The 18,004-nt window shown below is 39.6% G+C and overlaps 2 protein-coding genes across 2 annotated transcripts; one reads left to right on the top strand and one right to left on the bottom strand.

Moving 5' to 3' along the window:
* Positions 1 to 5,661: 5,661 nt before the first annotated feature.
* On the bottom strand, positions 5,662 to 7,902 carry oxsm (3-oxoacyl-ACP synthase, mitochondrial). Its single transcript, XM_053334494.1, has 2 exons — positions 6,756 to 7,902; positions 5,662 to 6,207 (listed from the first exon to the last, which is right to left on the bottom strand). Exons 1-2 carry the CDS (start codon positions 7,748 to 7,750, stop codon positions 5,805 to 5,807), a joined length of 1,398 nt encoding a protein of 465 aa, XP_053190469.1. The 5' UTR covers positions 7,751 to 7,902; the 3' UTR covers positions 5,662 to 5,804.
* A 258-nt stretch (positions 7,903 to 8,160) lies between these two features.
* On the top strand, positions 8,161 to 17,908 carry ngly1 (N-glycanase 1). Its single transcript, XM_053334273.1, has 12 exons — positions 8,161 to 8,340; positions 9,394 to 9,508; positions 9,756 to 9,992; positions 11,076 to 11,238; positions 11,319 to 11,538; positions 11,671 to 11,792; positions 12,692 to 12,837; positions 13,991 to 14,101; positions 14,196 to 14,375; positions 15,560 to 15,745; positions 16,960 to 17,137; positions 17,228 to 17,908. Exons 1-12 carry the CDS (start codon positions 8,240 to 8,242, stop codon positions 17,401 to 17,403), a joined length of 1,935 nt encoding a protein of 644 aa, XP_053190248.1. The 5' UTR covers positions 8,161 to 8,239; the 3' UTR covers positions 17,404 to 17,908.
* The last annotated feature ends 96 nt before the right edge of the window (positions 17,909 to 18,004 follow it).

The raw sequence follows: 18,004 nt of genomic DNA, 5'->3' as shown, positions 1-18,004 counted from the left end.
AAAACAAACTGGAATCAACTCATTACTGCTCGTCAGGGGTTCTGTATGTGCTGGGCTGTGAGCATTAAGCAAAGAGTGATTTGTATCATTCTTATAACCCTGAACAGGTCAACAATTTTCTGCTTCACCAATAAATAAATAAGATTAATAAATTACCAATAAACATAATTGTAAGATTTTAATTGTTAGCTTCTTTTGGTTAGTGATCATCTCATGACTCCTCAGATTTACCTTTCAACCCCTTGGGGGCTCCCAAAACCCTAGGTTGGCAGTCATTGCTTTTAGGAATAGGATATACAATTCAATGGCATCCTACTATGTTTAATGCACAGTATAATTGTAAACTACTGGGTCAATGTAACCAGTCTCAACAGGTTAAAATCCCATAATTCCATAATTGTAAAATAGGTTGACACTGGACCTGAATAGTGGTCATAGCAGAGGAATGAAGGCCATTCAGTGGATGCCACAGACCGAGAGGAAGTCTAATTTTAGAACCTGGTGATAAGCTGTGCTCCCTGTGGGACAGGGTGATATCAAAGGGAATGCATACTGACTCTGTTGCCATGGCAATCATAATTCAGCTTGGATATCTCCTAATTATAAGGAAGGGATGTAAAAAAAAAAGACAAGAAAGAAGGAATAGCACGAAACAAAGTCATCATCATTACAGCAATGGGAATCAATAGTTCCTGCCCAGCTAAGGCATTATTGATATGAATTGGTGGAATGGATGCACTTAGCTTTAAGTACGGAGAGGAGAACTAGAGACAGACTAGAATCGCTATGCAACGCTGCTGCAAAATCCTCATCATCGAGTCTATACATTTTGATGCTGCATCATATTTTTAGGATTCCTGTCCATTCACTAATTTTACATAAAGGTAGGGAATCCTGGCTATCAAATTGTGCTGTGGCTTTAATTTACAATGGAGCATGTTTGCTTTTGCTGCAATAATGCAAAATTAAGATTAAGAAACTGTTGAAAAACACTATCACACAAACTGTGAGTCAGAGTTTAAAATGGAGCTGGACAGTGAGTGATTTATTAGTCCTGGAGCCAAAATATTCCCCATGAAGATGCTGGGCTTTCCTTTTGAACCATTAAAAAAAAAGCTTGTCACAACTCATTTATCTGTGTCAGATTATTTCAAATTAAAAAATGGATGAATAATTGATTTATTCATTAGCTGGATGTGACATCCAGAAGAGTTAATAAAACGTAATCTCTAAAAATGGGCCTGGAAAGACATTCCCCAGTACAGTAATTCATCATCTGGGTCTGGCTTTACATCATGGTATTAAATTCAGCCAGGATGGTACAACTATTCATCAACTGAAATACGGCACAAGCCTGCCAAATACAGAATATGAAGCATAGGTTTCATTGTCAGGGTTTGGCGAGATTTGGCTTCATGCACAGATCATAAGGCATCAAAGCAAAAAGGTATCATAAGAAAATTGTAGGAATATTTTGAGGGCATGATTTAATGATCATAATCTACAAAACTGAGATAAAATGCCAACAGGCCCTCCAAATTAAATGACCAAATACATCATTTGACCATGAGACTCCAAAATGACACATTGTTTCTATCAGCAGTAATTGGCAGTACATCATTTGTCTGTTTCAAATACTCCTACTGTTAAAAGAAATATTGATGTTTTATGATGTGACAACACTGTGGTTAAGGTCTGGTTAAGTTTAGGCACAAAAAACACTTGGTTGGTAAGGGAAAGATGATGGTTTGGGTTAAAATGATCACTTAGGGTTAGGGTTAGGGTTAATGGAGAAACATATGGTGGGGGTTAAAATAACTAGGTCCTTAAAATCAGGCAAACTCAGTTGTTATGGCTACAATAATAATCATAGGTGGTTAGGGGACAATCATAGTTACACTGTTTAAAAAGCTGACTCGTAGTAGGAAATGTGACACTTGTGGTTGGAAACAGGATAACAATGACTTCTTGTGGCAAAGTCCACTGTTAGGTTATCATCAGAACATCCACACTGTTCCAGGTCTTACACTACAACAGCTAGATGGCACATATAGATTGTTTTTGGCCCACGACATTACGACAATGTCATTTCACTGGGAGTACAGCGGTAAATAAATCAGGAAGCTAAGTGATCATCAGTTGGAACAAAGGAGCATTAACCTTCCCTGCGACAAAATTGCCTAACACTTAAATCAGATGTTTTCAGTATTAGCTGCTATAACGTGATTACTTTCTTACTTTGAGTCACAAGTAATGTTACAATTTAAAATTCAGGAATTCCCTAACACTATCTTACTTTAACATTTTGGGTGATCACCTCATGTGCTATTTTACCAGAGGTTGGACGGTATGGGAGGATTGTCCTGGACCGGTTAGCTTGGTGTATGGGTAAAGAGTTGAGGTGGGAAGAGACGACTTGCTCTGTTAAATACTCTTAGGTGATAGCAGGCCTCTGGTGAGCCTACATTCAGGAATCACCTGGCTTTGTTCAGCATAGGAGAGTGTGTCAATCTTCAGGATGGGACTTTTGGAGTTCTGTGTGGAGTCACGTTCATGGCATATCATTTAGACCAAAATTACAAGCAACTTAGTCTGAAAAACTGTTCAACCATCAACAGTTGTAAGTCTGAGTTAGAAATTCTGAAGAACTACAGAACTGTCAACAGACTGTTAGGAAAATGGCTGCAAACTAACATTGCTCTCAGTAACATCTAAATAAAATACATTATTAGCACGAATACCATTTGTGTAGCTGATTTAAGAGGAGCTATACAGGTTTTCTACATAGCTATAGGTTTTACTTTCTTACCATTCTACTAACATTGCATGAATGCATAATAAGCTAGCTGGAGATGTTAATACGTCCAAACTATAAACTGGCTCCTTGTTAAAATTAGATAATGTAACTGCTTCTTTACTGAGAAATAGTTATGCATGTTACTCCCCATGAAACCTCATATTGTCTGGGTTTAACACTATGTGTACAGATTAAACAATAACACACAATGTTGGACAGCTAACTGTTTTCCTCTCATTTTATTCTTTATGCTAAGCTAATCTCACCTCCCTAACTCCCACTCCACATTTTCTGTACAGATATGAGAGTGTAATATCCATATTCTCATGTAAATCTCTCAAGAAAGCAAATAAGTGTATTTCCCAACTTATTATATTGTAAAACGTTTCTTTTCCTCGGTGGAATAATATATTTTACGGTATAATGTGAGATTTGTCTTTCATTAAACGACAGTCTTACTCATATCAAAAATCTTGGGACCACCATGGGACCACTTAAACACACATATAATGTAAGTCATAATGTCTGCAGGGATATTTGGACCTCCCACAGTCATTCTATGTCTCCCCTAGGAAGCCAGGCAAGAACCGTGTGTCTCATCTCCCAAAAAATGGAGCAGATGAATTGTCAATCAATCTTTGAAGAAAGGGAACAATTTAGAGAACGGTCCATTTCCCCTAGGCCTAGGGTGTTGTTTACTTTCATTTCAACCCCGACATAAAGCCACTTTGTCCCAACTAACCTCTTTTACTCAAAGCTCTGTTGATCCTGTGTTGTTCTCTTAACACTATAGTAAAAGGCAACACCAGGCTAAATCAAAAAGAACAACAACATGAAGTCAGAGGTCTCAGCTTGACAAGTGCCCTAAATAAGTTATCACAAAAGGCACTATAGTGAGATCATACCTTCATTAAGATTGTATTAAACTTGGCTGCACACACCTGTAGCACCACTTATTTCCTAATGACAGTATATTATAAAAGCTTTCTGGGGTCTGGGCTCCTGTTAAAAGAAATCATTGGTTGGCTATAGGAAGCTAAGAGGAAGCAATTATCATATTAACCTCTTCCATACAATGATTTCCTCTCAACTTACTCTAATGGCTCTAAAAGCCTTCTGTCTGTGTCTCTTGCTATTTATCATCCAGACAATTTGATATCTTATGATAGCTCATAAAACCATCATTAGCAACCTGACTTCTTACCGTCATTTTGGATGCTTGTGAATTGTGACGGTGCTTATTTTTCTGTTGTGTTAAGTGTCTGCTGATTGCCAAAAATGTAAACTGCACTGTGGGTATACAAGAAAGCAACATGCTGGACTTGCTGGGAGCCAGCACCACCTGCTGGTGCAAAGTGCTGCACATAGACATACACTTTTCACAGTGATTGTTAGTCATTATTCCATTGGTCTTCCATTGTCAACACGTTTCCAAAGCAATTCAACAAATGTATATGGACTGGATATTATGTGGAAGATGGATTCAGTCCTTATCAGGGTTGTGAACAAGATTTTTTAAAAATGCTCAAGTCATTGGTGTCATGTCCCCTCCCCCAACAAGCCTTACCTAAAAATTGTTCAAACGCCCCCTTCACACAACTCTTCTTGGTTCAAAGATAGCACTTGGTGGTCTTCATTTCCTAGAAAGAACAGACCATATTTTGTCAAATTTGTTACCTATAAAGACATTGAGTCTGAAATAGCAGAATAAGTATAAAGCCACTGCAGTATGTGTAATTTGTGTGTACTGTGTAGTAGTAAAAACTGAGGTTACGACCTATGTGACCCATCAATGGTAGATATAGCCCTATACATTATGTGACAAATGATACTCCCTGTACATTGAATTATTATAATGAGTTAAAATAAATGAGAGAAAATAAAACAGTCATGAAGTCCTCATTGGCTACTGAGCAGCTCCAACTTAATGAGAACTGTAAGTTAAATTATTTAACAATGTTTTACAGTGTGCCCCAAAATGTATAGTGTGTTCAATCAAAAAATGTTTCGTCATACCAACAGACATAACCTTGTGTTTTCTCTCTAGTTTCATTGTCACAGGTTAAAGAGTCAATCAGTATAAAACTATAAGTAAAAGTAGTATAAAGTATTTTGTGTCTCCAGAGGAAGGTGTGTGAAATCTGATAAACTGATGTGATGTAATTTGAGTCAGCATTGGAATCCTCCGCTACTAGAATAACACCTGAGTGTGTAAGGTGGAGTGAAGACAAACTACATTGTGGTTAATGTAGGCACCAGGTTTTTTACAATTAAGAATGCATGGAATAAAACACGCAATACTGCTGTTTCTACTGCATTGATTTTTCTTTTTTTTTAAAAAACTGTACGGCAATGCCACTCTTAAATTAAGTGTGTGGAGAGTGAAGTATATACTAACTTTCAGCACTAGGTTTTCATTATCTTCAGAAAACAATTATGACTGAACATTTATCAACAGAAGGCAGATAGCAAGTTTCCACTATGTATATAACTAACGCTATGATGTTTTGCAGTGTAGGTGAGGGGTGTAAGGTATTGCTCGAGGACAGCTAAGCCGTGGTAATAATGGATGGGGGGTCAAGTGGTCCTTATTCACATTCCTTAATTGGATTTATCTTTTCAATCCAATCCATCGAACAGGTGACCTTGTGGCAAAGCACACAAACATTAACTATTGTTCAGCCTATATGAGCCCTGTGTGTTGCTCTCACAGGCCAGAACTATGCTGTCATATAGCCAAAAGAAGAGCAAAAACAACAACAAAAATCCATTTCAATTGTTTTAATATTTGCAGTTTAAATTACAGATTTAAAAAAAAATTAATGGAATCTTCTCAAGAAGACACATTAAGTTCATAAGAACTTCTCACAAGCAACCAGGGATGGATCTGATCAGTTCTACTTAAAAATATTCAGCCTGTTAAACTCTATGACACCATAGGTAAAGAATACACACTGAATCAGATCAGATGTTTCATAAAAAGTTCAGAATGACTTTGAGAGTGTTATCAGACACTGCTGAGACACAGTGAGGCGTTGGTGCCTCCAAATCCAAACGAGTTGGAGAGGGCGACCCGTCTGCCCTGAGTCTGCCACGGCTGTGCTGTGCAGGGAACATAATTGAGGTTGAACTCTGGCTCTGTGCGATCCAGGTTGAGGGTCGGGGGCAGGACCCCGTGGTAGCAGGCCAAAGTGGTGAACGCTGCCTCCAGAGCACCCGCGGCCCCAAGCAGATGTCCCGTGGCTCCTTTGGTGGAGGAGACGGCCAGGCTTTCCACGTTTTGCTCAAAGAGTCTTTTGATGGCAGAGTTTTCAGCAGCGTCACCCAGTGGCGTGGAGGTGGCGTGGGCGTTCACGTACGTCACATCTGCAGGTGAGATGCCGGCATCTCTGATGGCTGCTGACATGCATCTATGGAGACAGTGGACAACAGGTAAAGAATACTGCTGCTTTTTCAGTCATACAATTGGGAAGACTTAAGCTTCTGAGAACTAACTCAATTAAGAAATTTTTGGCTATCTGTGTCTCATTCCTTATTGTTAAAATGTCTTACTCTTGAAAATCTAGAATCTATATCCAAATATTTTTCATTTCAAAAGTGTCTCATACTTCTAAAGTTTATTCTGTGTGTCTGTGCCGTGGAGGCTTCAAGTTTCCACTTCACACTTATGTAAGTTTCATACTGGACCACGATTGGCTACTAATTGTGATGTCACAAATCCTGCTTGTATGTTTGCCTTTTAATTCATATTTAAGGTGAGCTCAGAGAAGCTTTCCCTCCTTCAGCAGATGAATGTAAAAACTAAATTTACACATACATCATTCTGCACAGTGAAGAGAACAACATCCAAGTGAAGGAACAATAAACAAAACATAGTAGTGATAGGTGACTTTACAATGTTGGACATAAGCACAACATGTTGACTTTCAAAGCTTCCAAAAACCCTGAAATGAATCACCTGAATGCTCCGTCTCCATCTTCAGTGGGTGCGGTGATGTGGCTGGCGTCCCCTGAGAGCCCATAGCCCAGGACCTCTGCATAGATTGTAGCTCCTCTCCTCACTGCGTGGCTTCTCTCCTCAAGCAGGAGCACAGCAGCTCCTTCACCCATCACAAAGCCCTCTCTCTCTGGGTGAAAGGGTCTCGACGCCAGCTTGGGGTCGTCATTCCATTTGGTGGCAAGGGCTCGTGCCCTGGCAAAGCCGGCTATTGACAGAGGACCCACACAGGATTCTGTTCCCCCTGCAACCATAGCAACTGCATCACCGTGAGCAATGAACCTGGTTGCATCACCTATGGCGTGTGCGCCTGTGGTGCAGGCTGTAGACACAGCATGGTTGGGACCCTTCAGCTTGTGTTTGATACTTATATGTCCCGCAGCCATGTTGACAAGAATGCGAGGCACAAAGAAGGGGCTGACTTTGTTGTAGCCCTTTTCTTGGAAAGCGGCAGAGGTGCGAGCAATTTCATCCAGTGACACCATCCCCATGCCAACAGCCACCCCTGTAGAGAGCTGCTCCTCTTGGGTTTTGGGGTACCACCCTGAATCTTCCAGAGCAAGCTGAGCAGCTGCCATGGCCATCACAGTGGCCGGTGACATGCTGCTGATCTCCCCACGAGAGGCAAACTTCTCCTGGTTAAACTGGCCCTCTTCAGTCCCTCTCGGTACCAGCGCTGCCACTTTACAGGGAACAGTTTTGTACTGCTCAGAGCCAAGTGCAACAAGCCCACTGTGGCCCTCGATCAGACGCTCCCAGACCAGAGCAGTCCCTGTGCCCAGAGGACACACCAACCCAATACCAGTGATCACAACCCTTCTTCTCTCTGGTGCAGAGCTGTGGCATCTGGAGGCTTGACTCCTACAAACACAGGCACTGTTTTGAAGAAGTGCTCTTATTATATTGTGTTGCCTCAGCTGCAGTTTAGTCCAACAGGAGAGTGACGTGACAGACATGCTGGTATCTGTGTCAAATTTGACTGATGCTGGTGTTAAAGAGATAAATACACCAAACCAGAAACAGGTGTAACTTACTTAGATTAGAGAAGTGCTGAATAGTTATCTGTCACTTTCACAAACATCCACACGAGAGTGCATCCTTCATTTGTCTGCAGCTGACTTGGAGTAGTCTTTCTGAACGCCAGATTCGTTTAACATACAAATATACTGCTTAAATATGCAATTAAACCGATAACACATTAACATAACGTGGCATGAAACAGTATTATGGTGAAATAACAATACAATTACATACAATATAATTTTTTACAGCTGCAAACACTTACTCAGGCGGTGTCAGGTCAGCTATATCCAGGACCCCTCTCCCTCTTTTTTCAACGTTCTTTAATGTACACAATTCTCCACAACACCTCCTTAGCCACAGAAGCATTATTAGCATTGATGATAATAGTGTAAGTTATTTCGGTTTGCTTTAGAAATAGCAACATGGCTGCTTCATCGGCAGTTACGACACTGTGTGAGAATTCTAACGAAGTCTTCTTAGACGTCGCCAAGTTGTTACTGACGTACGCCGACAATATATTAAGGTAAGGTTGTGAAACTGAACAACGCAACGTAAGGTGAGAGGTGTTAACCTGACAGTGTATTAGTCATATTTTATAGAAGTTAATATGTATAAAACAGTAGTATGTAACGTCATTTCAGCAACTGTCACACTAAACCGGTGGAGCTAGCTGCCATATACTCTGTAGCTGCTGTTCATACAGAGCGACACACCAAACTCTGTTAAAAAATCTGCCTATTTTAATTTTGTCGTGTTTATTTATTGAGTATTGATGTAACTTTAGTAGTTAACCAATAGTCAGGGTGCTGTGGTGAATTCGGCACAAGACTGACTCACCAGAATACAATCTTAATATTCACTTGTAACTCACACTTGTCTGCCTTAAGTAAATGTCTCCATTTAAAGTCCAGTCATGTATTAAGACTTATACACACTCTGCTTGGAACAATAATGTGTGTCTGATAGTTTTTCCACAAATTACCAATGTAAAAATCCTTAAAATTGCATCTGCTCCATCTCCTTCATTAAAAAGTGCAGAGTTTATGAATATGCAAATGTGTGCCATTTCAAAAGTTTAACCACTTCACAGAAGATACCTCTTGCTTCACTGTAAAGTCCATTCTGTGTGTGTGTGTGTGTGTGTGTGTGTGCGCACGCACTGGAGAATTCAATTTCCACATTATACTGCCCGTTGAATATTGCAAATAGAAGCATTAAATCACATAAAATACCACCATTCCTCCACATCTAGATGATTTGATTTTTACACAAAATATATTTTCATTCGCTAGTGTTGATTGGCTGTGAGCAAGTCCATACAAATAGTCATATTTTCTAGTTCTGGGTGCAAAAAGGATTGATTAAAGGTATAGAGTACCCAGCCCTAGAATTGGCTTCATACTAGTTGTGATGTCATAGATCCTGCTCGTATAAAATCAGATTTGCATTGAACTCATAGAAACGTGTATGTATGAACTCATTCATTGATTTGCATAAAGAAATGAGTTTCCTCCACTGTAGAGGAACAACATGTATTTTCTGAAAGTTCTCAACAGTCTCACTTCCTTCTCAACAGGAATCCCAATGAGGAGAAGTACAGATCGATCCGTATAGGCAATCCCACTTTTTCCACCAAGCTGCTGCCCATCAAAGGTGCTGTGGAATGCCTCTTCGAGATGGGATTTGAGGAGGTAATTTGCTGAACCTGTACTTAATAAGTAACAGCCAGGTTTGTTACTAGGCTGTGTGTTTGTATCTGTGACCTAACTGTGCATCAATATGTACACAGATCACATGCTTCCTTTTTACTTTTGTACTGAAGACCTAAAACATGAAATGCATTATAAAGGCTGATAGGTTTGTTCCGTTAATGTGATGCTAAAACACCACATGCACCTTTGCCGGCCAAGTTAGAATCACAATTGTGCCTCATTTCAGGCTGAGACCCACCTGGTCTTCCCCAAGTCTGCATCAGTGGATCAGCTGAGGCTCATCAGGGAATCTATAGCTGCAGAAAGGGATCAGAGACTACGTGGAGGTCAGTCTGTCCAACCCGCTGCTCGGCCTCTTGCGGCCTCGGCCTCTACCTCTACCTCAGCTTCAGCTTCAGCTCCGCAAAGCTCTGCTGCCTCCAGCCAGCCGGTTGCATCACCTCCAGCACAACCTTCGTCCTTGGTAACGATACATGAAAGACACTTCCGAATCTTCCGTATTCATGAGTAATATCTTTGTAAGAGTGTCACTGGAGGCTAAAATACATCTCAACTCAAGATGTTTTCCATATGAAATTGAGAACAACTACTACTAGTCTATTATGGACATATTGCATTAATAATTAAACCCCAATTAATGCTAGTTTGTCAGTTAAGTAAGGTGACAATAGAGCATGTTGAAGATCTGATTTGTGGGTATGAAACATAGAGCTGGACAATATGGACAGAATCAAATATCATGATTGTTTTTTTTCCAAATACCTTGATATCCCAAAAATATTGTAGGGATGACTATCAGTGCTTTCACAAAATATTCATGCAATGAGATGTTTGATAAATAATAATCAGTACTGTGGATATAATGAATAAGTGGATGAAGGCAAATAATAGAACAGCTAGAATAGTCTATGTTCATTGACTGTAATACAGCCTTTAAAAGAAGGAAAAGAAAACATATGGTAACATTGTGATATGGCATAAGACAATATCTAGTCTCATATCATGATATTGATATAATATTTATTGCCCAGCCTTATGCAACATTTATAATGTGGCCTTTTGTATTTGAAACAGTATACAGTGTATTCCATAAGCTGGTTAATTTACTATTATTACATTATATTGATGTGTGATAAAGAGCAGCTACATTTGACTGAAAATCAGCGTAAAATGAAATTGAGTCTGCTTTCTCCCCTATCATTCGGGACTACAGAAAAATGATTGTATTAGGAGCGGAGGGTGTTTTTTCTTTTTTTGCTGAATGAATAGTAGTGTGACTTTTTTTGATCTACGAGTGGATCTTTGACTTTTCTATCACCCGTGTATATGTGTATATTATAGGTCATAGATGTGTTGCTATATGCATAGAGCAGCAATCTTGTTTCTGGCTTTATTTTCCTTTAGTTCAATAAACTAGTTGCTAATAGGACATGTATGTATGTGTGTATGTGTCTTCTCTGCTGGTGAATAGTCATCTCTCTGTCACTTTATATTCCTCTCAGTTGGGTACTGACGGGGATGTTTTCTGTGTTTCTGTGTCTGACAGGAGAACAGCATGAGCTTCTTTGTGACTCTCCAGTCCAACTTCCAGCATGTGATGATGTATGAAAGTCCTGAGCTGCAGCAGAAAGCCCGCAGCCACATCCCCCACCTGCAGCTGTCCTCTGCTGCTGAACTGAAGCTGAAGGAGGTTACAGAGGTCGACCCAGGTGTGAATCCCATTACACATTTGAGTCACTTCTGTATCTGTATGCAAATAAATCAGCTGACCTGTTTTTACCGTTTGTAGAATGTAAACTTGGAAGGGAGGACTTCTTGGTGCTGGAGTTGCTGCGATGGTTTAAACAGGACTTCTTCTCCTGGGTGGACTGTCTGCCCTGTAGCCGCTGCGGAGGCAAGACCCAGAACAATGGCTCCCTCAGTCCCAGCACGGACGACCTCCGCTGGGGAGCCCAGCGAGTGGAGAACCACTACTGTCAGAGCTGCCAGCTCTCCACCAGATTCCCCAGGTCTGCTTGTGTGTTTGGGATGACATTTTCTTACTACAGCGATGAGAGTTCAGGACCAGTATTTGAGGTTTAGGTTAAAAGTGACTTGTTTATGTCTTAATCTGTTTGTTTTCTGTGTGTTGTCAATACCAGGTACAACAATCCTGAGAAGCTGCTAGAAACCAGGAGGGGGCGCTGTGGGGAGTGGGCCAACTGTTTCACCCTTTGCTGCAGAGCCATGGGCCTTGAGGCCAGGTACATCTGGGACAGCACAGGTATGGTCATGAAAAACAGATTTAACTTAGCATGCCATCACATTTGTCAACATCACAGAAGTTGCTGACATGGAGTGCTCTGTGAATACTAGTCAGTGTTATTATTATCTACAGTATATGCCTCTCCAGAGAGATGAGTTTCAGTTTCAGTGTGAAGTAACTCTTCAGATTCAAACATGCCTCAACTTGCCATACGAAACTGCCATTTACCTCAAATATTCATCAGGATGAGTTTCAGTTGAGACTTTCTGTGTTACGGTGAAGGTGGTAACACTGTGTCACTTGCTTTCCTACTTGGAGAAGTACTCAATTCTGAGAAAAAAAGTTACAGTATGCATTAGGCCTGGTGATTAAACCGTAGAGATATGTACCAGAGATAGACACTTCATCAGTAGCTATAAGAATCATGCTCCCTCCCTGGCTCACAGCCTATAACAGCTTATCATATCACTTGGTAATGGTCCATGATGCGAGCGATGCACAAACAGCCAATCGTTGAACAGGTGTGTTGTTGGGTCACACCATCAACATGTGACACAACAAGAAAAACAGTGTGGAGTGAGATGATGTATGTGTGTGTGTGTGTGCCTTGATATATAACGTGGTTTAATAGAACCTTTCACTGCTGCTCTTGAACATAATTTTAATTATGTTTATTAATAATAACATTAATAAAACAAATAATAAATATTGACTAAAATTAAACATTCTATCATTAACCATTTTTCAGCAATATCACCCTCAGCCATAATGTGTATTAACATTTTCCAGTAAAAGTCATTTAATATACTGAATACTTGGTGTTGATAGTTGCAGTCAGAAAATTCAGAACAACAAGAGTAATTTTCACAGAGCCAGTTTCATATGTTACATTACACTTCTGTTGTCTTTTGCTTCAGATCACGTGTGGACAGAGATTTACTCGACCTCTCAGCGTCGCTGGCTGCACTGTGACTCGTGTGAGAACGCCTGTGATAAACCTCTGCTGTATGAGGCTGGCTGGGGGAAGAAACTGGCCTACATTCTGGCTTTCTCTAAGGACCAGGTCAGAACAATGAACACATACTACTAAACGTTCTCTTACTACAGCTATCAACTATTCAAATCTGTACTGATATTGTTTCACTACTAGTTCTACTACCAGTATATAGCTGCTTCTGAGTTTTTCCTGCCTGTGATCTTCTCTTCTATTTCTAGGAAAATGAACCAAGTAGAAACAAACATATAATGAATGGCCTTAAAGAAAAAAGAGAGATTTGGCGGGAAAATTCAATGTTTTTTACTTTAACAGTCCACATTTGTATTAATGTGCTGCTAAAAAGAGTCGCCAACAGTTGCACCATTTCCTCCTGTTTGAGTGACATTTGATGAAAACTGCAGTGGTCAGCTGTTCTCGGAAATGACTCAACCTCTTTAGCCATATTAGCAGCACGGATCAACGGATGGCAGCATCTGTCAGTAGGATGGTTGGCCTGCTGTACACTTTAATTACAGACTGAAATATCTCCACAAATATCATGTGGATTCCCCACTGGATCAATTCAACTGATTTGTATTTGAGTAATATTTTTATTTTTAATTATTATTTTATACATCATGTACTTTACTCTTTACCTCTGTGCTCCATTTTGCCTTATTTTTATTGGCCTTGTTTGCTTTTATTATTATATGCTGTTACTTTGTAACAATGTTAAGAAGTTTATCATTATTATCATTCCTGACATTTCCCTGATAGCGCCACCATGAGGTTGATATCTGTGATTCACAATAAAATATCTTGACAGCTGTTAATGGGTTGCCATGAACCTGCCAGCACAGCTGTACACTCTCATTCTTTTTCTTTTTTTAAAATTTGTATTCTTTTCCCTTTAAAAAAAACAACAACTTATTTTAGAAGGAGAGACAGACTGTAACATTTTTGGGATCTTTTTCATGAGATCTTTTGACAGTAAGAAAAGTATAATAAAACACCAGCCTTCTCCTTTAATAAAAAGTCATGAACGTGTATATTGGTGCAACCCAATTCTAGCACATAGTGTTTCATTAGTTTCTTACTGTCATTAGTTCCTTTTCTCTGCTTTAAGAGAGAAAGAGATGCATGCTGATAGAAAGTAAACAGGGTTAGTTGGAAAAATGTTCTAGTGTGTAGAACTGTAATCATCAGTGTGTGTGTGTGTGTGTGTTTGTGTGTGCTGCAGGTAGTTGATGTGACGTGGAGATATTCCTGCAAACATCCAGAGGTTTTGTCAAGAAGGACCAAGGTTCAGGAGGCCTGGCTACTGCACACTATCAATGGGCTCAATGCATCTGTAAGTCTTTATCTTTTGAACACTTTTCAATGTAAGACTGTTAAGGTGTCTTTGTGATTGTGATGTTAACCACTTTGTGCTCTGATTGATGAAGAGGCAGCAGTCCCTGACTCCAGACAGGAAGAAGGAGCTGACGGAGCAGCTGCTGGTGGAGCTGGTGGAGTTCATTTCCCCGAAGAAGCCAAAAGCAGGCGAGCTTGGGGGACGCAACTCTGGGTCTATGGCCTGGAGGTTAGCGAGGGGGGAGACCAAAGGGGCTGATACAGTGACACAGGTACCCACATAATATATATGATGTTATAAAGAGCTCATTGCACTCATACATTTCATTATTTCTGTTTTAACAGACAGAAAACAAAAAATCTGTTAGCTAGTTCATCAAAGTTGTTCTACAGGTGGTTGAATTTGCCTATACTTCTATTTTGTCCCAAAACTGAAGGTCCTTATAGGAAAACAGCAGTTTATTACAGCATAACATGCTGCACCAAACATGTGAAACAGCCTTCTTCACCACCTGAGGGCAGCACAGACACTAGACTATTTAAAACAGCCTTGAAAACAGGAACACTTTTTAATCTTAACCCTGTTTTAAATGCTGTTCAGATTCACTGTGGATGAAAAGTGCAGTACAAATTACATTTGTTGTTGTTGTTGTTGTTGTTGTTGTTGTTGTTGTTATTGTTATTATTATAATATAATTTATTATTATTATCATTATCATTATTATCATTATCATTATCATTATTATTATTGTAGGTCTGGATAACAGTTTTATGGTTATAATTATACCCACTTTGCAAATTATTAGGAAGAGAAAACAAAGACTAACAGTAAAATGATAATCCAAACTGTCTGTGGTAAACATTCATAGTTTACAGATGCACCTTTGGTTATCCAGGTGCAACCACTTTCAGTTTACCCACATAAATTATAGTACATTATATCTGGCTGAACTGTTAGGGTTTTCTATTGCCTGTTGTTGTGAAGTCTACAGCAAAAAAACAAAACAAAACTACACTGTAGTTTTCCTTTGGATAGAAAAAAGAAAATGATGAATTACATGCATTATTTTTCCATCAACTCATATAGGCCATTGGACACTAAAACTTTCACTTAAAGATGATTGTAATACAATAAGTAATCCAACAGCAATGCATTATGTTTTACTGAGTGATGTTTTTAGTATTACCTTTACCTTAATTGATATAAATGGGGTGGAAATTGGGAAAGACTTAAACAGACAATAAACATATAGCCAACATTTATAGGGACAGAAAAAGACAAACACCACTGCGATCAAGAAGCCACCAGTAATGTATTATTAATATTCTAATAGCTTTATACACTAATTAAAACAATATTCCATTTCTGCCAAGTCTATTCAACTAGATGCTACTAAATTCTACACACTGCCCCTTTTAATAGTTGGATTGAATGTGTATCTGTGTGTGTACTCAGGCTCCAGGTTATGTGTTTACTCCCACTGAGAAAGAGAAGAGTGACAGATTACTTCACGTGCGCTACAACGCCACCAAAGACCAATACTGCCGAGTGTCCAGCAACTCTGAGGTCACTGAGAGCTGGGATCAGTGTGTGTGGAAGAAGGAGTCAGTGTTCAGGAAGATGGAGAATGACTGGAAGATGGTAGGTTTAAAGTCCAACTCCACTCAAAAATGTGTTTTTCTTTTTGTTCCTGCAGTTGGATGTTTGAGCTTCACTGTGAAGAATTTGACTTGTTGAAGTTTGAACATTATTTGCAGACTATAATTAAGGATAGGAAACATAAGTATAACGTGTTCATCATGCACTTTAAAAGAACCTTATGAACTGCTGTTATAACTCAAAGCGAGAAAATGCTTCAGTACTGTCCTAGAGCAGTTAAATAGCAATTCCAGTACAAATTGAGACTTTGTTTCTTTACACTTTCAAACTATTTTGTGTTAAAATTGACAATATTCACATTAACTGCAAAAAGAGTGTAGGGGTCCAGAAAAACAACATTACAGGTGCTGCATCAAATAACAAACTGAAGCTAACAATCAGACACAAGATCGCACCATGTTTTTCATTATGTCCTAAAATCTCTGTTAAATTGAAATGTTGCTTTATTAAATTTCCTGTGCCTGATCAACACCTTAGTTTAAATTTGGTGCACAGTAGAAGCTGCTTGCTGCTGCTGACCTGCAAGTTTTTTTAAACAGGTGCATTAGACGGGTTAAAACGTTGACCAGAAGATGGCGCTAGATGAAACGTTGGATTGAATCCTGAGAGGGACATGAATGTGTGTAACAAATTGTATGGCAGTTACCACATATAACAAACCTCATGGTGGTGCCAAAGGAAAAGTCAGGGGATCATTAGAAGAATTAGGATTCATCCTCTGGGCTCCATGAATGTCTGTACAACATTTCATATGGCAGCTCATCTTGTTGAGATGTTGTAGTTGAATAGTAGTTCCTATGACTGGGTTTGATGTGTAAAACTGGTGCCTGTTTTTAATAGAAAATCACTGAGTAAGTTTCTATACGAATGCTCACAAACCTCATTCAGATTTAGACAGAAGCTGTATTCATTGTTTGATTTAATCTGTGGAAACCAGGACAAGAGTTGGGTGTGCATCAGGAGGAAGCACCTTGTTGTTGTTACAGACCAGTCAATCCAGCAACGCTAAAACACGATACTCCAGTCTGAAAACTGGATTTTGAACACGATTAAGATTAGCGGCTGATTTGAAATACCACTGTTGTCAGATCGTGTGGGAATGTAGGAAATGTGAGAAAGCGTTCAACTTTTTAAAAGGCCCAGGAGCAAAAAGCAGCTGTACATGTGTGATTATCCAATTGTTCTTTTTCTTGCAGGTGTACATCTCTCGAACAGAAGGCTCCTCTATGGGAAGAATCAGCTGGAGGTTTGACTTGGCTCCAGCGGGAATGATGATAAAGTCTGTCTCCATCATGGCCAAAAGCCAGACCTTCCACTCTGGGAAAGTCTGCTGGCACTTGCAGGCAGGCCAGATTACTACAGAGTTCTCTGGAGGTATGTAACAGATACTCTGATAAAATAGGATTGTGTGACATGATCTACTAATGATCCCCCCCCCCCCTCCTCCTTTGTTTGAACTTTCAGACGGGAGGATGCAGTCATTCCAGACTCTAGGTGGCTCCTCAGAGTTCCTCGTTATAGCAGAACTCAGCGGTGGGGAAGGCGATTCATCATGGCAGCACTCTCAGCTCTTCAGACAGAGCTTGAATGAGACGGAGGAAACTTCGTTCGAGATCCTCGTCCACCTACAAGATGCTTAACAGTTGTTTTACTCATCAAGATGGGACCCCTACTTTTTTTTCACTGTTCAATGCTCTGACAAGTTCAGGGATAATTGTTTGGGTGATAGTTTCTGTTCTAAAAAATTAACGTTTGATGACAAATCAGTGCAATATTTAAATGTGTGTCAGTCCTCCAGAAGGGTTAAATATGCATGGACTAGTGATAGATTAATTAAGACATAAAATTTGTACTTTATACACAGAGTACAGATATTGTAACACATTTTAGACTTTGAATTTGACTAAGAGCCAAATGATTAATAATACATGCAGTCTACTATTGGCTGTAAAGAGTTTTAACAAGAAGCCATAAAGTTTTGTAATATTTGCCTCCATTACCACACAGCAAACCAGAACTGCCAGTTCTGCTTGCTCCTATCTTCCTGCTAAAAATAAATAGAAATTAACGGTGAGTGTGTCATTTGAATACATGTTAGTATTGGTGTGTGGAAAAGGCTGAATGTTAGTAAATGTATGGTGTAATAAAAATATTTTTTCAGTCTGGTAGTCGAGTGTGAAACTGTGGTTGGGGGTGCATTACTGTCTGCTGTTGAATCCTGGGTGAATTTTTTGGCGCCAT

Source organism: Scomber japonicus, chromosome 15 (genome assembly GCF_027409825.1).
Source record: "Scomber japonicus isolate fScoJap1 chromosome 15, fScoJap1.pri, whole genome shotgun sequence".
NCBI lineage: Eukaryota > Metazoa > Chordata > Actinopteri > Scombriformes > Scombridae > Scomber > Scomber japonicus.
Note: the sequence above shows the minus strand (reverse complement) of the source record. Positions and strands in the feature narration are given on the sequence as shown.